The following is a 24178-nucleotide window of genomic DNA, read 5'->3' on the forward strand; positions in this document are numbered from 1 at the left end:
TTGAGAAAATATTATTGGTGAAAGTGTGCCGGTTTTGAAGAGCGTTGTAGATGTAGAATTTCTCATCAGAAGATACAAAGATGGTTGTTTCTTCAAAATCCTGGAAGCTCTTGGCAATTTTCTCTTCAATACCGATGAACTTGAATTTAAACTAAGGTTATGTTTTTTTCCCCACCAATGTGTCAAATGAAATTTATCGGAAAAATGAGAGCAATCAGTGACTTTGATTGTTTAAAAAAAAAAGAAAAAAAAATCTCCAGTGGAAAATGGACAAGGTTTTCAGAAAGACGCAAAACATACTACCGTATTTTTTCCAGCGTGACAATAAATTCGTGTCCAGAGTAAAATAGAAATACCATGGAAATTATTTACTTTTAGAAATTGTTTCTCTCTGTGCATTTAGAGCACAATTTTTGATAGATAAAATAAAGCATGCCCAATAACTGCTACTTCTTTAATTATGTTTATCGTCTAATGGACTATTTCGGAATGCCTAGCATCAAGAAAAATAATCAATAGTTTTCGCAATACGCCAAGTAAATTATATGTAGCAAGAAGATTGTAAAAAAATGTTAATGTATGGAAAACCGCCATATAAATAAATTAGGTTCTAACAAGCCGTTAAAACTTACATTAAAATGTAAAATAATACGATAAGTCAATAAAATACTCATCAGTTAGCATTAATAGTTCCATCAAAAAGAAAAATCTATAGCTCCAAATAAACTTATCAAGCTATTTAAAACACCACATTCCAAAAAAAAAAAAAATCAAGTTACTACAACAGAATCGTAAACATTAAAGTCGATCTTGCTGAATAGGATTGCCAATCAGCCTTTAAAATATTCTAATAATCGGGATATTCCTCGGAATCTGTACTCATTTTCTACACTCCTACCAAATTCCAGTAACCCTACTCTATATAAGCAAATGAATGCACAGAATTTGGGGGATGAGAATTGTGATCGTTTAGCAAAAAACTTTTTTTTTTAAAGTTCAAAAACAAAAAAGCCTTAGGTATTTTTAAAAAAATTAAAAATTTCCTAATTTTGTGAAATTAAAAAAATTAACATTTTCAAAAAAAAAAAAAAAATAATAATAATAAAGTGAATTTTAATTGCAAAGCAAGTGTGAATATTATGCTTTCAAAGAAAAACAAAATTCGGAATAACTTATAAAAAATGTCTTGAACTGCGACCCCTTAAAAGGCTGAAATAATCATTGTTTCTTTTGCGAAGCCAACATGAACTATTTCTTTCACAGAAATAGCATAACCTAACAATACATCTATCCACAATGCGTTGCTTATCGGACTCCTAATTAATTCATTTGCAAAACGACATGAAAGTAGAGTCGTTATTGGTTTAAAGATCAACGTTGTGTTCGTCGCGTGCAATTATTGGTTTAACAATAATTGCACCTTTATCTGAAGTACATTTTGACTTTGGGGACTGTGGTGCTAGCGAGGTTCAAGTGCTGGCGTGCTGCAGAAAGAGTGAATATTGTTTAAGAATGAAAACGCAAAATATAATGGATCATAATAAGCCCAACAAGTGCTTGATAAAATAATAGCCATTTAATGAGACTCTAAAGAAGTGGAATATTAATATCATTTGGTTCTGTTTATATTCTTGTTTTCACTATGATTGCTACTACAGCTGTCTTTATTATTTTTTTACCGTTAAAATTTAGTTCCAAACCATGTTCCATCAATAAAATTCAAACTTATAAAACAAATGTTTGAATTCTTTGCCCCATTAATATGTTATAATTTCAGATTTACTTATGAAGAAGTCAAATGCAGGAGAAATGAGTAGTGTAGAAATTTCATGTGCATCAGAGTTTTAAAAAAATATTTTTAAATAGAAATTTAAAACTATTTTTGCGAAAATGTAAAAGCAATAATCTTAATATTACAAATGTTTTATATAATTCAACAGGCGCATAATAAATTCATAAGCTGTCCGCGGTTTGTTCATCAAGTTAGCGCAAGGTGCTGAGCATTTGTTTAGGAGCATTAGCTGGGTAAAGCTTTAGACTCTATGTTTTTAGGTAACTGACAAATGTAGGGTAGGGTACGGAAACTTCCTTTTCTGAATTTGTCACGCCAAAAGTGTGTAGCGCCACACAATGGTGGGGAGAGGCTCAACATTAAGATCTGAATGGGAAGTATCGTTACATCATGCTTTCAGTTGCCATCATGCTTTGGTCGAGACAGCATCGCGCTTTGACTGTTAAGGAGTATTTGTCTAACAGCCGCTCGATCTAAGGGTACTTAAACTGGCCTGCACGCTCCTTGTAGTTATCTGAAGTCGCGGGTTTCTAACGATCGTCCACGAACTCTGGAGGACCTAAAGAACCGCATCCGATCCGAAACTGCCGATGTACCGGTGGACATGTTCCAAAGAGTTGGCCAAAACTTTTAAGTTCAATTGAATCAGTGTATTGACAATGGAGGGACTCACTTACAAGTTATTATTTTCAAAACAGTGTAAAGCATAATCTCCCATTATGTATGACAGGAAAAAGATAATAATAAAGAGTTTTTAGGCGTGCAAATTGTTTTATTTCATTTTCAAAAAAAGAAGTTCTTGCACCCCACCCTGTTAGATAAGTGTGTCCTTTATATTATTTTTACTATCAATAAACTCAGTTCGTACTTCCAACATTTTATTGTTGACACATTTACCGTCATAAATAGCAGTATCCATAAGCTTAAACTTAAGTATGATTATTATTATTTTCTTTCTTGGAATTATACAAATAAAAAACGTAGAACACATGAAACTCGTATCGAAAACTTATGTAAATAATCAAATCTAAAGTACTGAACAATGTTTTGGAACCATTTATAAGGGCACACCGTTGATATAGAATGAATGTTTATTAAAAGTCTAAACTTATTCATAAGAGCACTGTTGTGCCGTGTAAACTATTTGATCACGAAGAAATTCCATCACACTTAAATTCTAAAGAACATGGCGTGATCAAGTTTTTAAAGCATCGAATTTAAGCTCATAAAAATATATTCATCTAAGTATATATTTTTGAAACCTTTTAAGTATTCCGCTAAGAGCTTTACTCTTTGCGAGGAAGTTTCCTCAACGACAAGAACTGAAGTTAAAATGACATGTTCAGCTCCGTTGCCACTCAAGCAGAATTAAAAGGCCAGCTTTTCAAACGTTACATTTGCTGACGTCGCAGAATAGGATGACTAAGAAAGTGAAAACTTTTGAATGAAATAATTCTATCGGTTTTCATTTAGCTACCTGCCATTAAACATATGTGTTTTAAGACACAAACTTCAGAATATTTCAGAGCGTTTTTATCTCCGATTTTCAGTTACTTTTGTGTTTTCGTGGCAATCTCTACAAAATGTTATTTGGAATAAATGTCATAATTAATAATGCATTTGACGAAGTTTTTGATTTTTGAAAATAAAATAATCCATGACATTTTAAAAAACTTTCAGAAGCACAATTTTCCTAAAATAAGCAGTCCTCGACACTTTTAATAAATAGTTAATATTTTCAATTGATCATTTGGTTTAATTCTAACCAACGTACTTTTCTTGGTTTTTATTCTGTAATACACCAGTCGATGCAGTGAATTTTTCCCAACACAACAAAGAAAATGACGATACCTAGAAGGAATAGAAAAAATTGAATTCCTCTTACAAGACTAGAAACCGTAGTAAAACCATCCGTACTCTAATAACTTAGTAGGATATAAGTAAAACCTGTCTACAGCGATACTGTTGGGACCTAAAAAAATATCGTAATAGATACCTTATCATTATAGACAATTTGATTATTCATGCAGACATTTTGCTGGGGCCAAAAAAAAAAAAAAAACATATTGTTATAGACAGGTTATCGTAATAGACAGATTCGTTATTCACAGGTTTCACTGTAGTGAGGTAAAGTAGTCGTATATAAAATGACAGACTGTAACTTTGAAATAAATAGAAGATGGAGGGTAAACTTTTTATTTTAGATTTTAATAAATGAATTATGTTTCGAATTCAAAAGATAGATAATGGCTGGTTGATAATGCTTTAATTGGTGGAAAAAACATTTTGTTTGCCTTTGAAGCATTTTTTAATTGGAAAACCTCTTTTACCTTCTTTGTGAAGTTTTGCTCATTACAGTTTTCATTTGATTGACCCTTCCACATGTCTCAAGAAAATAACCTGAATAACACCTAATCTGGGTTAATTTTATGTAACATTTTAGAGCAACTTTAGTAAGATTGGGTAAAATGGTCATATTTTTTTAGCATTACATATATATTCTTCTTTTAAATTGAAATAATCTTAACTTATAAGGTATTTAGTATGCATTGAAGAAATAAGTAAACGTGAGACAAAAAAGAGATTTTTTTAAAATATAAAATAACACTTTTGCTGAACTCTTTTAAGAAATAATATTTTCGTACTACATACTTTGTCATTTTAATTCTGTATAAATGCTATCATCAATGTCTTCATTTAAACCTTGGGCAAAATTATGACAAGACAAACAATAGCAACAACTGATGACAACAACTTTCACAATGGCAACAACTTTCCTGATGACACTGTTGAAATCGAAAAGACAAACATGATTGAAATTCTCGGTGAGACAACTTCTGACCGTATCTGATGATTACAAATTTGTGATGTATTCAAAAAAATTTAATGTCTTCAAAAGAGGTAGGTGTGTTGAGTGTTTAAAACATGGGTTTATTATGATGTTTTAACATTATTCAGTTTTTTTTTTATTTTTTTTTAAAACTATGATTTCCCTACCGCACCCCAGTTCATAAATACTTGCGAAAAATAAAAAAAATCTTAAGACTATTCAAAATATTTTTTCCTTCCACAAACTCACTTCAACGTGTTCTTTATTAATGCAAAATAAAATAACAACAAATTTTGAATATTTTATAGAAAATCTTGTATTTATTACAAACTCAAGAAAAAAGACTGGATTTTATGACCACGCCAGATCCTAAGTACAACGGCCTCTAAGTAACGTGTCTAAAATAGTATTACCTTCTGATAGTTTTGTAACAATATGCAGATACATTTTAAAATTGACGTTCAATTTTAGCGAATATAGTTTTTTGATACAAAATTAAAGAACGCGAATGCACCTAAGGTTTCGGTTAAAGAAATCAAACACGGGAAGATCATATTTTTTAACTAAAACTAAAATGAAGACAACCGTTCTGTAAATGAAGTTTCTAGTTTTACAGGGTGTTCCGTTTTAAAGTGAAACACCTTTATTTTGGCAACCGTTAGTCCTAGATCCACACTTCCAATTGCAAAAATGTTAAAGCTCATATGCGGAGTTAAGGTTTTGAAAGTTTGAAGCAAAAATAAAAATGAGTCAAAAAATACAAAATTTAACTTTTTATACGGGCTCTAGGTCCCCTAACGTATATTTAGAGAAATAATATCCATTGAAAACTTACAGACACAAAAAATCTGACATTTGTGCGACCGAAACTCAAGGAGATATTCAATTTCAAAGTTTTAAGGGACCATACAGAAGATGAGATTAGAACTTATCGCTCTTTCAGAAGAATGACAGGTCGTCAAAGTAAGAGAAACAAGGTATTTATATTTTTTAGTGCTATTCAAAAATAAATGCAGATGTTATGCCGTGATACACAAAAACACACAACAAAACCTCGAACAATTTGAAAAAATACACTCTATGCATACATATGTTTTTTAAACATTTGTTAACAACTATATTTTTCCCCAAAAGGTGTTATTGACGACCAGTGAAAAGTGGTGTACGGCACAAAACGTTGCGTTTCATATCTCGGTGAATATTGGTCGTACTAATTTCAAATTTTTTGGGTTAGAATTATTTTTCAATGGGAACTATTTCCCTAAACATAAGTTAGGGGTCCTGGGGCCCATATGAAAAGTTAAATTTTGTATTTTTTGTCTCATTTTTATTTTTGCTTCAAATTTCAATATTTTAACCCTGCATCTGATTTTGAACATTTTTGCAACTGGAAGTATGCATCTAGGACTAACGGTTGAAAAATAAAGGTCTTTCAGGTTAAAACGGAACACCCTGTATAACTAAATGGATTGCGATTTAAGAAGTATGTTATCTTCTGTTCTAACCTTGTAGCAACCTGCGAAGAAATAAAGCTTTCGGTAAAATAAAAAATAAAAAAAATAAATAAAAAAATAATCTCTAATTTTTATTGTCGTTGGCGTATCAGATGAAAACATAGAGAAATACTTATTTAAAACATTAAAATAATATCAAAACATTTTTTAGAATTTATTTTTTTTATGTTTTCCAAAGTAGTATAATCAGTAAACGTTTATTTATAAATATTTATGTCCAAATCATCTTTAATTTAATGCAACTGTTATATAACGCTCTCCTTAGTTATACTATTTTTCTTTTAGGGAATTTCTAGAACTGGTCAACTACGCACCTGATTTTAAAGACATACTAATGAACTCTCAAGAAAAAACGCTATTTGCACCGTCAAATGAAGCTATCCGCCAATTACCAGCTGAAGCTGTTCATCAAATAAAAACAAACATAACAGCAATAACCAATGTAAGAAATTTTCCAAGTGTACAAAGAATACAACGATGATAATAGTTAGGAAATTAATCGTTTGATTGAATTATTTTTATTATACCACTAAAATAATATCATTAATGCAAATTGTTCTGTGAGAAATTGTTGCATTGTTAGGAAAATATCAAAATGGGGATTTTTTATAAGAGATGAATTTATAGTTAATGGATGCATAATACTTTTAAACAAAACAGTATAAGAAGAGAAAATGACTTTTTGCTTGTTCATTATTGGTCGAAAATACTTTTGGAAGAGCAAATGCCCCTTTTTTGTTTTAGATAATCTTATATGCTTTTCTATTTACGTTTAACTAAATGGGTATCTAACTAAATTAAAATATTACATTGCATTTTATTAGATAGTTTAAAAATATGAATTAACGGCCAAAGCTGATGAAAAGACTTGGCTAGTTTAGTAATGTAGGAAGTCGGAAAGAAACGCGACTTCACTTTCTTTCATTTATAGCCATACACATACACACACACACATATATATATATATATATATATATATATATATATATATTTATTTATTTATTTTACAAAAAAAATGTAAGCTGGTTTGTGTAAACAACAGGTTTACACAAAATTCTGAAAGTAAAATTTTCAAGCTCGTCACAAAAAAAAATGATAAAATAAAATAAAAATATAAAAAAATGCATAGTTAAAAACATGTTTTTGTCCATTAATGTACTGTTAGCTGCAATAAGAAATTGCACGAAAAAAATATTCTTAAATTCTTGAAATGTTCCTAATGTTTTGTTTCATTTTAGTGAAATTTTGCATATGAGATTTAATTTAAGTAATGACAAAATGTATTTTTACATATGTTTTTAAAAATAGGTAATCTGAAAAACAAGTTGCAGTTGAAATCTACAGAAGCTTCTTAAATGTTATTTTTAAGTCATAATTATTAATAAAACTTTTTCATCATAGAATAAAATAAACAGCCTCTCGAGATGTGTCTTAAAATAATATTTATAAATAAATCATGCCTGGAAAGAATTAGTTCTCTTTTTCCTGAAACAACTTCTTTTTCCAAAGCTGATTTATATTTCGTATTTGTTCTTTTCTCTGATTTTAATCAAATTTTATGCAACGATTTCTCAGCGAATAAATATTTAAAGAAAAAATTCAAAGAGCTTATAAATTTTAAATCAATTTGTTTGAAACTGTATAGAAATGAGCTGCTGTTTTGTTTGTATGTGTCTTGAGTTTTCTTTCATTGACGACTCATTTTGGTTTTCTTTCCCATTAGCTCCTAAAGCTCCACCTAGTGATGAAAAGTATATCGACTGATGACGTCATGTATGGACGTCATAAAGATTTCTTGTCTGCAGACAACAGAAACAGCCTGTACTTCCGGATACTGGGAGATGAAAAAAATAAAAGTAAAAGTTCTGCTCTGTGTAAAGATTCTAAAATCCTTATTCGAAAATTAATGCTGTAAAAAATAATTTTAGCATGGTTTTTTCTTATATTATAATTTATACATTAATCACATTTGCATTCTTATTTTATATTGCCAGGTGATTACACTTTTAGTAATTACAAATATTATTCATGGGTTAAGTAAATTATATCTGTTGGTGAATGTACAATCCATATGTTTATTAAGTCCGGTTTGAATGAAATTTGTCTTTTTTACAACGCTTTAATACAAACTATAGCCTTTTATTTACAAAACTTTACATGCAAATATTTTTGTTTAATGTACTTTGTTAGCGGATTTGATTTCCTCTCTTTCCTTTCCTTCAGTACTTCCTATCTTTTTCTTTAATTCTAGAATGTTATAAATATCACGGAACATTTCTGAGGGATCCATGAGCTTTGAAATTTGTACCAACTGTTCTCTTAAGTAGGTTTCACCTGAACACATTCTCGCGTGCCTTGGGCTCTCCAAACAGGATTTAGCAGACAAACCTCTTACAGTGTTGGATTTTTTGATTGTGTATGGCGTCATGGACCTTATCTAGCACTGTTTGTCAATGGGGGCAGCAAGAAATTAAAAAAAGTTAAAAAAAAATACATTTCTTTTAACATATCAATTATCTGTTTACCTGTTAGTTTTCGTAAGCAGAAGGTGCAAACATTACGGAGTAAAATATTTAAGGTGTTTCAGAAATCCTAAGACGCATTGTGACGACTCGAAATCAATGTGGGGTCGAAAATACAGTCTCGACCCGAGAAATTTGAGATATGCCAGGAGTATTCCAGACTGTTCTGAGTTCCACGCGCCAAAGATGTGAGGTGTGCATTGTAGCCGGTTGAAAAAACCTTGGACTCATGTAGCTGTTGCTTTTTTACGTTTATTATCAAACCGATGTTTCCCTTACGCTCTCTTTTCTTTATGTTGCTTCGGTGTTCATCACCGCTTCAGGTAAGCATTTCCGACCCAGCAGTTCTATACGATTTCAAATCGTTATGATGCATCCTACCCCCCTTAGAAGTACCGAAACAGTTAACTGAAACACCCTGTATATTGTTTTGTTCACATGAATAAATATTTAAAACAAAATAAATAATTAATTTAAATTTTGACTTCGTAAATTCAAATTATGTTTTTCGCAATCACGAGTGTGTGTGTGTGTGTGTATGTGTGTATAGGTATGTGTATGTACGCGTGTGTGTTTGTGTCTGTGTGCAGGCATGAGTGTGTGTGTGTGTGTGTAGGTGTGCGTGTGTGTTTGTGTGCTTGCAGCAGTATGTGTATGTATATGCAGGTGTGTGTATGTATGCGTGTGTGGTATGGACGCAACCTGGAGATGGTTTTCGCTAAAGGAGCAGCATCGGGAGGGGTCCTGGACGGTGGTGCTGCAGAGGGAGGTGGGGGGAAAATAAAATCATAGGAATTCAAAACCGTCAAATGAGAACAATAAGCAATGTGATTGCTCAAAAATCATTTCAAAATATGTTTTGCTAAGATTAACATTATCTAAAAATCTACACGTGGAAATGAAAAATACCTGTGCATTGAAAGCGAGAAATGTTGCTTTTGCAATTATGTTATTAAGATTAATTTTATAACATGCAAAAAGTAATAACATTTTTTTGCGGATTCTATTCGGTAACACAATCTTCTTTTGGCAGCGCTTACTGTTGATGGCGTAGGGGTCAAAGCCGCAGCCGTGCAATCAGATATTGGAGCAGTAGACGGAATGGTCCACGTAATAGACCGCTTGCTTGGCATGCCATACCAGACCGTGTACATGAAGCTCCAGTCTGATCCTGATATGAGGTAAGATAAGTGTTTCCTTTGCAAAGATTCGACTCTTCGAGTTTCCAAACATTATATTTAAGTCCCGAAATAGGTAATAAATTTTGTCCGAAACGTATGCGTACACTGTAAAAAAATTCCGAAACGTTACTGAGTATTTCAGTGTAACGTGTCGGGATTTCAATGGTTTTTATCCACTTCCTGGAAAAATCAAGTATCATTGCGAAAAAAGTTTCCTGAATAGCTGAAAGTGCTCGAATGCATACTTCTCACTGGTGAAAAAAACATTTTTAGCTCCCAGTTTAAAGACTAACTTTTCGTATTTATAAAGTGAATCGGCTTCAGGTTACTTACGGCCCGTTCATGCTGATTATAAGCTTCCAGAGGGAGCGAATAAGTATGGACTACGCTGCATTGCAAGAATTGCATTCGAGTAAAATTCTCGCTACCCGCTTGCAATTCTGGCTCAGCTTTGGCCATGTTTGCAATACTGCTTATGGAACTTCCTTAATAAATCAGGAAGGGACCAAGCTACTACATCATACCTACCAAAGCTTATTCTAAAGTTCCAGAGACACGACTGGCTTCAAAAGGGAAGATTTCTGAATTTTTAAGGAGGTTTCCGAGATAATTTCAGAAAGGTTACTGAATATTAACAGAAAAAGTTCCTGGTTTTTGCAAGATATGTTACTGGTAGAAATTTGGCACATCAGCTGCCCATTATTTTCCAGAAACGTTTCTGACTCGTTTCTACAGTGTAACATCCCACATTTTTGTTGAAATTCTGTTTTCACCATACACAGCACACAGTAACAAAGCAACTGAGATCCACAACTTTATGAGGATAATAGTTGAGTCGATGAGCCCGAAAACCAGTCATCTAATTTGGCAAAACCCAAGAGATGATATTTTGAGTCACACTGTAAAAACGATTCAGAAACGTTCCTGGAACATAATAGGCAGCTGATGTGCCCAATTTCTGTTAGAAAAAAATCTTGCAAAAGCCAGAAACGTTTTCCGCTAAAAGTCAGTAACCTTTCTGAAATTATCCTTGAAACTTTTTAAAGAATTGGGAAATCTCTCGCCCCCGCACCAAGCCAAAACTATGCGTGAATTGCATAGTAAGAATCAAACAGCCCCCTTGCCTGCAATTCCTGCGGCGATCCAGTGACTAATTCTCTCATATTGTGGTTTAGTCAATCTGGACAGCGCTTTAGCGAACTACAGCCTATACATTTAATAAACACCTTCATTCCATCATTAAACTTCTAGCAAAAGACACCTTTTCACAACAGTGAAAAGTCTGTATTCGTGTAACTTGTAGCAATTCAGAAACTTTTTTTCGAAGATACTTTATTTTACGGGGAAAGATGTGAAAACGTGTGACATCCCGAAACGTCCCACCCATTTCTAATAATAATATAATGTTTAGTGCAACTCCGATCGTATTTATGTGAAAACATGTATCGGCAGTTATAAACAATCCTAATTTGCGGATATAAATACTGCTCATAAAAAAAAAACCGGCACCCTGAACAAAATAGACTGAATAATAATTAAAGAAATCAAGTTTCGGATAAAAAGAACAACTGACTTTTATACTGATTGTAGGCCTTAATCGAAAGTGCTCTAAGTTATTTTAATTACACTTGTAACTTATTTTTTATTATAAGACAAGATTTATTTATTGTCAAATGTCTGTAGGGGAAGCTGCTGTACCCACGGACGGTTGTACCTACTTGGTCGGGAAATTCCGGGTATCGTCTTGAGAGATCCTAAATGTGGCTCAACGTTTGTGTCACAGCCCTCTCCGAATCCCAGGAAGTTTCAACGCCATCAATCGAACATTTAAGATTTTATCCCATTTTTTCGGTTTTAGTAGGATCTAATCAAAAAAATACATGAGCAATTTCTTTTTTTTTTTTCGTCCTTCGTGGGTGGACGACATGAGCAATTGAATGAATAATACAAGGTATTATTCATTTTTGGTTGTAGGTATCATGTTTTCCTATGTTTTGAAGGTTTTGTTTCTTATTTTTAATGTTGTGAAACTGTGGTCTTGTCGATGTGACTGGCTTACAAAACCAAAATGGCGTACCTTTGTACTCAAGAACACATAGCTATGTGTACACATGGACGGCAATTTTTAGTCTCCTTGGGTCACACCTGAGTCTTCTTACAATGTAAAGAACCTCAAAATGGTGCTTTGTCATCAACGTGCGAAATTTGCTTTCAACAATGATGATGAATTTGAAGTAGGGCTTGAAGATATAGTGTTGAAGTAACCCCCACCTGTTGTAGGATCTACAGGCCGTCAATCCCACCTGTTTTTATTTGAAGTCGACTTTTCTAGATTTTTGTTTGTTTAATCTAAACTGAGTTTTTTTTAGTGGATTAATTTTGTTAAAAGCTTCAATTTGAATGTAAATTGAAGTTATTATGTAGGTACATAGAGAGCCATACTATCATGAATCTAGTTAATTTTTTGTTTAAAAACGTATTAATTATTCATAACATCATTAACTTTCTTAAGAGTAATATTTTTTTTAAATCAGTTCACTGATGTTAAAAATTGAGGAAAACTTTAAAAAAGGAAAAAAAAAAAACTTTCGGTTAATTTTCAAAGTTTAATTTCTGTTGGATATTTTGCTTAATGTTATTTTCAATGGATGTTTGAAGTATTTCAATATGAAATGGCATATGAAAATGTATTGAGTATAATTAAGTTCCTCAGATCTATTTATAATATTACTTTTTATATGTCCATGGGTACAAAGGCACCTGTCCGCGGGGTGAACGAGGTGATGTACCCACGGACAAAAAAGATCCTTTTTAAGAAAGCAGTTTTGAAGGTGAAAGCTTTGAGATTTTCACCTGACAAAAATTGCTAAAGAAAATGATAAGTTGTAGATTCTGCCAGAAACTTTTACCGATCGATTATCCATTCCCAGAGACCAGCAAAAATTGAAAAGTAAATTTTGTCCGTGGGTACAACAGCTTCCCCTACTTATTACAATATAGCTAGGTGAAATGCGTTGAAAAAAGTGTGACAGAGCTAAGGTAATAACTGAGGTGCGAAGCTTCCGATGACAGTTGCAAGATTTTTTAAAGGTTATATTGAAAACAACTTCTTTCTTACATTTTCCGCTCAGAGTTAGGCTCCCCTCCAGGAAATTAAAGAGAAAAAATGATGACAATTTCGTTGCATTGTTCTTTCCAGAATAACTTCTCAACTGTGCGAGCAAGACGACTGGGGCTCCATCCTGAACGGAAATGAGAAGCGTTTTACTTTCTTTGTCCCTGGAGACGAAGCATGGGAACAGCTGCGGACGGAAATGGCCACTGAATACAAGCAATTGACAATGGGGTCGTTCCCTTATCATGTTCATAAGGTAATTCAGTAGCACTGCACATTTTTTAATGTTTGAATTTTTTTCCCAAACTGAAGTTTAAAATAAGTATGGTGGTCATTCTCGTACCAGCGATCCTCTATCGGCGGTCCGGCGGAACGGAAGTGGTCCGCAGAGAAAGTTGCACGTTCAAGTAAATAAAATTTTGTTTCAAACATAATAATAATGCAAATTAATAATAATGCTAATAATCCATCATAATAATAACACAAATAATATCCGGAATGATATCAATAATGTGAACTTTTTAATTAATTTTCGATGTTTTCTATGACTTTTCAGCAACGCTTTTTACTTCAGTAACTATTGTAATAAATAAATATATATATCTTATTATTAACATTTAAATCTTTTTGGTTTACAGTTCTTTAACAATAAATACAGTTTTGATAAAATATTTATTTATTTTTTTATATGTATTTATTTAAAATTATTTCAATTCGGTAAAAAAAAAGGATTAAAAAAAAAAAAAATCTCTCAGCCATTCGCAAAATTTCTTCACATGTGTCTATCGATCCCTGAGCTGAAAATTTTTATCTTTTTCACAATTAAATTCACATTCAACAAAATATAAATGCCATTTTAAAATTTACATCTTTTAAACAGCCCAAAAATGCAATGCTTTTTTTTTTTCATTCTGTTTTTTATTTTGTAAAAAAATAAAAATAAAAGTAAATAATGAAAATAATAATAATGAACAAAAAAAGTTACGGGTATCTTAATTAATATTTGTTGAATAATGTTTTATATTAGGTGACATTAAGTCAACTTTTTCCTGAAATATTACGTATTCACAAACAAGGCACAATTGAAAGCTTAGAAATTTAAAGGTTGTTCGTGATTTTCACGGCACCTGCGACAAATCAATAAATCATTAATAGAAAACAGCCAAAAGTAACCAAACAAAAAGAAATCATCAAATACTGTCGCTTCCGATTTCTATTTACCAAATTTGAGAAATATACTTGTGTAGTTCTAGTTTTCGACTATCTTGTGATCGTTTTGATACCGAGGGGACAGTTCAAGTAGTGTACCAAGGTAGGCGGAAACGTTTTATGAATTTTACTTCGAGTTATACATAAATAACATTGCGAAGGAAAATACTATGATCAACATTCTCAAAAGTGCTTTTGTCATAAAACTATACAGCAGACCCTCGTTTTACACGGGTTTATTTTACGCGGTTTTGATTATACGCAGTTTAAGATTTGACACGTTTGTTTTATTCTACGCGGATTAGTTTCGTTTTTACGCGGATGCGGCAATGCAAACAGATAAATTTTTAAAAATCCAAACTCCTAAAGATTGCAAAATACGCGTAATTAACTGCATTTTTGTGTGCTAATAATCGAGCTTGGGCCACTGGAGACATTTTATGCGATTGGTTCTAGAGCTTTTTCCAGAAGTAAAGTTATTAAACTCACTCAGTTCAGAACTCACTGGAAGAAGAGCTTTTAGGAGTGACAAAGGAGGCCAAAACCAACGAGGATACCGACGTCGTAACGCACAACCAAAAACATTCACATTCAAAATTTTGAGCCATTCCTAGACAATAGAAATGATTTTTTTGATTTGTTAGTGAAGGAAGATTCTATCATGGAAATGTGACGCAAGTGATCATGGATGCGTTAATGCTCTGAAGTATTTTGTTATCTACGGAACCAAACCCTTATTTTAACACTAGGATTAGGTTTCGATTTACGCGGCATTACCGTGGAACGTAACCCCCCCCTCCCTCCGTAAAACGAGGGTCTACTATATTCTAAATTTCCACCTAAGCAAAAAGGCAATTAGCAGTTCATTATTTCTGTACCTCAGAGCAAGAGGTACGTACGCCAAATTATGATAGTTTTACAGTAGAGGGGAAAAACTTTTATCTGGCGCATGCACAAAGGATGGGACGCGCGCTCTTTTGACCCTGGTGAAAAACTGAAAAGGATTTCTTTTTAAGAGTTACGTTCACAGAGCTAGATGCGGGATAAGCTTCTACACACTAATAAACTGTGAAAATCGGAAGTTTTGGACTTACCTCCTTCTGGCTCTGAGGCACGGATTTTTCTGTAAAGTTACAAAATACTGAGTCTATTTCGGTAAATTGATTAAGATGAAAAAAAATATAATCGGTTAATTTTCCGATGTCATTTCTTCATGATGTTTTGTTATTTTCTTAGTTCTCCCCTTTTTGAAAGTCTCTGAAGATTTTTTTCTTATATTCTGTATAATTACTCGTCATACGTCTATTAAGAGACTTGCAGTAAGTTCTCATATGAGGCAGTGAGAAGCAAAGGGATGCAAATGGACTACCTTAAGTTTCGAGTAAAACTTGTTTAAATATCAGATTGTAGGTAGGCTTTCATTATTTTTTTTTTTTTTTAACATGCTATACAGCATCACCTACCAGGGTTACTAGTACAATCTCCTGCCCCGAGACAGAGGAGAGGTTCACCTACCATGTGTACTGGTTACCTCCAAATTTTTAATTTTGCCACTTGCATCCCTTTGCTTCTCACTACTTCATATATTTTTGCTGAACGTTTTCTAACAAATGCATCTATGGGTGCGATCAAGTTCAAAAGTAGCGAAAAGTTGCATTTTTTTTTTAAATGTGCTAAGGGTTGTGCTTAGAAGTGTATACTTGTAATAAAGATTCCGGATGAGAAATGAGGACATTGCTTACAGTCAAAACTTCATAAGTTCCTCTAAAAATGCCTTTTGTATATTTTTTAAGTACAACAAATTAATTACAAAATCGTATTTCGAATCTCAAGCAATGACACATTTCTTGTACATTCGAACGGGTACTGTGTAAGTACGATTTAACCTAAACTAGAGATATTGTAGCAAAACTCATAATGCTAGAATGCTCTACAAATCCGATGGCGAATTCAAATTAGGATATTATCTGCAATATATTGTACAGCATCATCAGGTAGCAGCAAATTTAAGCTTCATTGGAATCCATGCTAGGTGGTATAGTCATAAATTACGTGAATGAGAGGAATTATGCTACGTAATCCAGAGGAAATCCTTGAATTAGTGCAGTGAAGCAGGATCACAATAATTGCTGAATTTAAAGTATTACAGTAGAGAGTAGAATTCAAATTTCCCTAACCCTTCCTTTAGTTAAATACTTTTAGGACAACATGTTGTCCAATTTCTCACGAATTGAGATTACAGCAGCTCAGTAGATAATTAAAGCGATTAGGTGCAATACTTAGCCCAAGCATTTTGCTTAATCTTATATATTGGGTGGGAAAAAAATTAATTTTTTACGTGATATCGCCTGAGACAGTTATACCTTTTTTAACATGGAGCTGTGCGAGAAATATTTTAAAAAAAAGAAAAAAAACATGGTATTGTGCGGGAAAAATTATAAAATTCTTAATGGATTTTGATTTGGGAAAATCATTTAAAAAATGCCATGGTATTGGGTGGGGAAAATTTAAATTTTTACCATACATTGTGTGGGAAAAATTTCAAAGTTTTTATATGGTACTGTGTGGAAAAAGTTATAAATGTTTAATCTGTCAACTTATGGGAAAAAGTGAAAAAAATAGTAATAAAGTGTTGTACCTGGAAAACTTTAAGCTCTTATTATTTCACATTCATTGATTAAAAAAAATCTAAGTAAATGTACCAGTTTATAGGACTTTAAATTGAAATTCAGAGATTGTATTCCACTTTAAATTACTACCCGCCATTATTCCTTGAAGTAAGTACTATGTGAAATACTTTCAGATACTTGATCGCCACTTAGTGGTGGGAAGAGAGCTACGTTCTTCTGATTTGGAGAGAACAAGCGAGATTCAGATGGTGCACGGTCATTTCAAGGTCATTCATTCATTAACAAACAAAGGTACGTTTTCATAAGTCTTCAACGACACCAAAAGTAACGTATGGCTATTGAAACTAAACTTCTTCAAAAAAAAATTTTTTATTATTTCTTGTGAATATTTTGAGTATAAGGTAATTCTCAGAAATCTGAAAAGGTTGTCAACCTGAGACTCAACAATTCACGCTAAACGTTGTTTGTACGGTTTTTAATCCTAGAGGAGAAAACAGGTTTATAAGTCTTCAAAGATCCCAAGAGTAACATACAATTTCTGAAACGATTGTGATTTAAATATTTTCTTTTCCTATCTTGTGAATGTGTTTTGAATATGAGGTAATTTTTAGAAATCTGGTTGTCCACCTGAGACTCAACAATTCACGGCAAACAATGCAAGTATGATTTTTTATCCTTAAAGGGAAAACCGGTTTTATAAGCCTTCAAAGATTCGAACAGTAACGTATGACGATTGGGATTTCAATAAACTTTTTAGCCCCTCTGGAGGATATTCTGAACATGAGATAAATGTTGCAAAATCTGGAAATGTTGTCAACCTGAGACTCAGCAATTCACAGCAAACGTTGTATGTACCATTTTTGATACTTTAAGGGAAGACAGAGCTGTTTAGAGACGAAATTGTGTTACATTTCTTAACAGTCTGATTAAATAACCAATCCCCTATGCATAATTGAGTGAACAATGCTATTAATTCTCTAATGCTGCATTTACATTATTTAGTAGTTTGCTTTTTGGATTCATGAGATTTTGAAACTCTATGCAAATTAAATGAAACTGTTTTAGCGTTAGTGAAAAATACTAATCATATTAGTATTCTATATCTACTTATATGATCAAACGAGATCGTAAATTAGCTTTTTCAAGTTTGTAGAATATCTCGTGGAAATAAAAAAATACAATAAATTATTCAATTCCGCTCTACAACTTAGGAAAACGACGAACTGTGTTGCTCATTCCATTAGATACGAGCAAATGTAAAATTCAAGACAATTCTCCAAAATGAAATAAAGTTGAAATTAAAAATGATTAGACCAAGGAAAATGATCTTCAGTATATGAATCATTTGATTAAGTCCATTTCCCTTATGAACACTACCTTTCAGCAGTCGCATTTTTAATTTTCGTGATATTTTTCCATTTAATTTATTGCCACCATGTTTCGTCAAACTTACAATGAAACTATTTGTTTGGACATACAATATTTTGTCCTTTTTGATGAAAACAAAACAAATTATTAAAGAATAATTCATGAAAAAAGTGAAGGATATGTATGCGTTGGTATAAACAATCCTGATGTTCTCTTCACTGTAAAAACGATTCAGAAACGCTTCTGGAAAATAATAGGCAGCTGATGTGCCCACTTTCTGCCAGTAACATATCTCGCAAAAACCAGGAAAGTTTTCCGCTAAAACTCAGTAACCTTCCTGAAGTACTGGGAAATATCCTCTGTTAAAGCCAGTCGTAAACCTTCTACAAAAAATGAATAGGTTTAATGTATTTGATTAGAACCTTCCTGGTTTACCAAGAAAGCTCCGGAAGCATTAGCGCAACCATGGCTAAAGCAACACGAATGATTGTTAGCAAGGACCAAACATATTCCTTGCCTGCAATTCCTGCCTCGGAAAGCTGCAGCTATCCAGTGACTTATTTGCTCCCGTTGGGAGCATAGTCAATCCGGACGGGCCGTAAATAGACTGAAGCCTATACACTAAATAAACACGCTCAGTCAACCTTTAAACTGGTAGCAAAAATTATTTTTCACACCAGTGAAAAGTCTGCATTCGTGCATCTTTCAGCAATTCAGGAAACTTTTTTGCGAAGATATTTGATTTTGCGGGGAAATAGGTGAAATCCTCTGAAATCCCGAAACGTTCCACGGAAATAACCAGTAACGTTTCGGAATATTTTTACAGTGTTCGGTCTTTTCGAATTATAATCATTTTTGAATTTTAACTAAATGTTTAGTAATAAATTATCTTATACGCATATACATTTTTCACTCGAGCCAGAAGCACGCTAAGAAGTTTTAATGATAGGAGACAAATCGTTTATAACTACTTCACTTAAGAGTTTCGCATTGTTTTTTATACCAATGAGAATTTTCATTTGCAGTAACCTTGTTACTGAAAATAAATCGCGATTTTGAAATGAACCGGCGATTCTGTTTTATTTTAAAACCCATAACAGAGCTTAGTTTGACGAAGTATGATGATTGCATTTATGGTACCTTTAATGGATATTGCTTCATCTGTATCCTTAATGTACCTACAACAATAAGCACATTTAAAAGTTTGTTTTTCGCAATTACAAATGTTCATGTCATTTAAATACGATTCAAAACAAAAATACATCAAGAAAAAGACGAAAATCAAAAAGAGTGAAAGTTAAAACTAAGAAATATTTCGTGTTAGACATATCACCACTTACGTAATGTCTCTAAAGTAGCATCAGCATTCCAGTTTTTAACGTATAATATTGAAGATATATTATGTTCTATATAAATCCTGCATGAGCATTTGCAGTATATGTTAAATGTTTTGTATGACGATGATTTGCATGTATTGTACTTGCACCGCTATCCATTGTTATATCTCACGCATCTTATCATTTTTAACATTATATGTCATAGCATGTAACCCTTAAAAATGTTTTGTTGAATATATTTAATTATTTATAATGTTGTATATTTTAGAAATTTATATTTTATAAATGTAGTATCTTGAGTATATTTTCTATTAAGATGTGTTTTGTCTTCTCCGTAATGTAATTAAGCGTAATGTTACAAAATATCCGCAAAAACTTGATTTTTCTGAAATTAGCAATATGAATGAAACGATTCATGAAATTAAATATTAAAAAATAAATAAATAAATGAAAAAAAATCCTATTTACAACAATGCATTTACAAGATAATTACTGACAATTCAAAGCAGAGATTACATGACTGATTTCAGACTGATAAAATAAAGTGGGGGTGAATATGAACTACTACCCTTCCAATGAAAATTCTTTTGAAAAGAAGCACATCACTAAAAGAAAAAGTAGCAGCATCAGACTTATTATAAATTGACAGTATCTGATTTCTTGCAAACTTATTTTAATTCTACATAGTAAAAGACGTACTGCAAATTGAGAATTATGTTCGATTTAAATTCATGCATAAACTTCCATTTTACTCATCCCCGAGTATTCTTTTTGTTCTCCTCTGTGCTTGCATATGAGCCTTAGAACCTATGAACATCACTTATATCCATTTTGACTAACCCTAAATTTAATCATAACAAGATTTTTCTTGACGTCTGCATGTACGTTTGTATGTTTGCAGTGGCGTACTTAGCATAGGTGACACCTGAGGCGGTAATTTGGGTTGTCCCTTCCCCTCCCCCCTGGAAGAATTTTTAAATTTGTAGTCTCAATATTTTTCAACAACTTGCAATTATATATATATATATATATATATATATATATATATATATATATATATATATATATATATATATATATATATATATATATATATATATATATATATATATATATATATATATGAGGATGTGCAGGAAAAAGTCCACAAAGCTATTCATTTAAGAGTTATTGCTTCTAATGCGTGTATATGAGTACCCGCATCCGCTCTTTTGAGTTATTATAAAGCATCGATCATTTAATACACGTAAAAAGAAGTAGTGCGGGGATCATGCTGAATCAGATGGTTTTTGTTCTTCAACTATATTGTTTGTGATGTTAAAAGTACTTCTCTGTTCTATTGTGCTAACAAACTATGTGACAATTTAACAGACATTATGCTGCTTTTAGTATTCATATAATATGCACGTAATTTTAATGATTTTTATTAGTGCAAACCTGACAAATCTAGAGTAAATAGTATAATTTAAATGTAAGTGTGTTGTTTTTTTATTTCCCCCGAAATGTCTTGAATTGGATGTGCCTGTGCCTGCCTGCCTGCATTTTAAATATGTTTTTCTTATTTCACTTCTCTTTCTGCTGCACCTAGGAAAGAGAAATATTTCAGGGGGCTTGCCTCCTTTAGGTAAGTATATTTTCTGCATGTCAATGCTTTTTATGAATGCAGTGTTAGATGTTCCATGTAGAAATGTGTAATAAGTTAAAATATAAATCAGGTCGACATACTTACTTTTGTAATATTGAGAAGGAAATCTGCATTTTTATACTTCAAAAATGCTTGCCTAAAAATTGAAAAGTATATGTGTTGATCAACGTTTTGAAAACTCCTTCAAATTCCTGCAAACATAACTTCTGTGATGAAAAGAAATCTTATTCCAACAAAATATTAAATTCGCATTTGATAAAATTCACAAATGTAAATTTGTTTCCCAGATTTTTTTTGTCATATTGGATTTATTGTAACCGTGTACCTGTGCACATACGTGAGTCACATGTTTACTGAGCGATGTGTATTTTTGATGAAAATAATTCAAACTATTTGTGTGTAGTTTTGTGTATATGTTTCATCAATTATGTTTGCGCAGATTCGACTCCTGCTATGAGCTACGATCTAAAAGTTTGGGGACAAGTTGTAAAAATCTCACCCTGGTATGGTTGACATCACTGAAATACATTACTTTAAAATACCTTGTGCGACAATATACTTCAGCCCACATTCGTTATAACTTTTAGAATCACTTCTGGAAGCCATTTTTCTCAACCTCCTGTAAGGCTTCCTTAGAAGCTTTAACTTCATTTACCGAAAGAATGCTGCAATGCTGCATCCCTGCAAATGTTTTCCCGCTGCTGCAAATAGGTAAAAGTCACACGACGCTGACGAAACGTGGTGTTATCTGTTTAACATCCAATTGAAGTGTTCATTATCAACATTGAAGTCGCTTTCCTCACAACGATGAAGTTAAAGCTGCATCGCAGGAGACCTTACAGGAGCTTGCGAAAAAAGACTTCCAGGAGTGCTTCCAAAAGTTATACGAATGTTGGTCGCTCAAGGTATATTGAAGTTTAATGTACTACGGTGATATGAACTATACAGGCTAAGGTATTATACAACTTGTCCTCGATTTTTTGGATCGTAGTACGTATATGAAACTAATACTTTTTTCTTCTTACGATGTTATCAGCATTCAAGCAAAAATGACCAATAAGATAGCTCTGATATACAGTCAAATTAACGTTTTTAAATTATCATGAAACATGAGAAATAGTTTTTTTTTATCCTATAACTTATATGGTAGTATTACTAATGTAACTAATAAAAACTAGCGAATGCCTCATTGATAACGATATCCTACGTATGAAACAGGGAAGTTTTCCGAGAGCTACCTTCTATCAGAGGCAAAAATACAATTGAAACCGGGGCAGACCAACATGCCAAGCACGGAACAGGCTTTTTGCTCAGTCCATGATGCTGACGACAAACTTTCAAATGGAAGAAATTTGTTTCTGTATAAAAATTACACAGACTATAGAGAGTCAAGCAATTAGCGAATCGAACTCGGAGACGTAGGATTCAATGGCCAATGCCAGAAACAATAAAGACCAATGAAGTACATGCGGAATTCGCCAACGTTAAATCTGATGTGCCAAAAGTCCTATGATCTGTCACTATTCCGATTACTTTTAAGTGAAACTTTTTATGCGAGTGCTATGAAATTCTCATCCACAACTTTTTGTGTAACGGAAATGACACAGTTGTCTTTTAATTGTTGCCAAAAGCAATAAAAATAGTTATAATTGTAAAAATAAAATACTTCCGCGGTTTAACTGTTAGCAAAAACTATGAAAAATCTTTGTAACATTCCCACTCCTTTAATTTACGCTGAAATTCTCAGGTTTTCTAAATATTCACTTTTTTACTAGTAATTTACACACCTTATCTTAATATGACGCGCTACAATATTTCTGATTCGCTTTTTTTTTACTAATCTAATGGACTGTCCAAACGCACGGTCCTAGGTAAAGGGCTTAAATTTGGTGGAGGTACTCGAAAAGATGCAAGGTATCCCCACTATGTTTATCTGGCGATCTTGAGAAAATCCCAAAAAAATCTTTCGGCTGCCCTATTATAAATCAGGATAGCTGATGAAAAACAGATTTGAAAAATTGAAAATCAAAAAGTACATATTTCATCGAAAGTAGAAATTGATGCTTAAATAGCAGCACAATAAGAAAATTGTTCAAACTGAATTGCTTTCTGGAATAAAACTGTAACAAAAGTTGACAAAAAACTTCGCAGAATCTAAAGATGATACGATTTTGTTTTTACTCACAGTCCACAAGAAAGATAATAACTCACAAAATAAATACCTTATTAGTATCATACAAACAGTGTGGAAGAAAAATACCATTTAAAGGAAACGAATAATTTCTTGTTAATGTTAAACAGTTGCTGAATCTATAAATTCTTGTTTATAAGTAATCTAAAGTGCCGTAAATTGACCAGTAAAACTAGATTTATTCTTTGAGCTATGAATGAATTTTATTTTACTTTTTGAGCCTCCCTAAAACGGTACGTCAACAACAGTAAAAACGTGCAATTATATCTGAGAGTATCAGCCATCTTGCGCGCTATACGATTTAAGCAGTCACCTGACTACTAGCTTTGCACTCTACTTACCCATGTTCCTCGATGATTTAACGTCATAAAATAGTTACTTCATCAACCACTTGTATAAAATCATAATTATCTAATCAAGAAATTACTATTTTACAGGTGAACTTCTGCTGGAGTGGGAGGGGCTACAGGCTCGAATTATCCGCCCAGATGTCCAAGCTGTCAACGGCGTGATGCACGTTATAGACAGAGTGATGATGAAGAGGCGTGACCTTACGAAGTCAAGCGCCCCCTACGTCACACACCGTACCGGTTACTTACCCCTTGTTCTCACTTTTATTTCACTAGTCATGTTTTTCTGAAGGCCAGCACAGAGTTATAATTCGAGCAGAGAATTAGAAAGTACTGGGAACAGAGACTGCTCCGGAGAATATGTTTGTATGAGAAATCGAGTCGAGTTACCGACCTTCAGACTGAGACACTGCCGTGAACTGCGCATGCTCCAAAGTCATGACATTCATGTTGTTACTGGATGCCACAGTCATAAAACTGTTACATACAAGACT

General features: G+C 32.7%; 1 protein-coding gene across 1 annotated transcript in view; it reads left to right on the forward strand.

The window, feature by feature from the left end:
- LOC129227260 (fasciclin-1-like) overlaps nucleotides 1-23974 on the forward strand; it is a 373831-nt gene extending 349857 nt beyond the window's left edge. Inside the window, exons 8-14 of the mRNA XM_054861777.1 lie at nucleotides 6422-6578; nucleotides 7860-7992; nucleotides 9692-9839; nucleotides 13039-13210; nucleotides 16967-17084; nucleotides 21087-21122; nucleotides 23772-23974. Of these exons, the coding sequence (XP_054717752.1) occupies nucleotides 6422-6578; nucleotides 7860-7992; nucleotides 9692-9839; nucleotides 13039-13210; nucleotides 16967-17084; nucleotides 21087-21122; nucleotides 23772-23974 (967 nt within the window). The remainder of the gene's footprint in view (nucleotides 1-6421; nucleotides 6579-7859; nucleotides 7993-9691; nucleotides 9840-13038; nucleotides 13211-16966; nucleotides 17085-21086; nucleotides 21123-23771) is intronic.
- The last annotated feature ends 204 nt before the right edge of the window (nucleotides 23975-24178 follow it).

This window comes from Uloborus diversus, chromosome 8, assembly GCF_026930045.1.
Source record: "Uloborus diversus isolate 005 chromosome 8, Udiv.v.3.1, whole genome shotgun sequence".
Taxonomy (NCBI): domain Eukaryota; kingdom Metazoa; phylum Arthropoda; class Arachnida; order Araneae; family Uloboridae; genus Uloborus; species Uloborus diversus.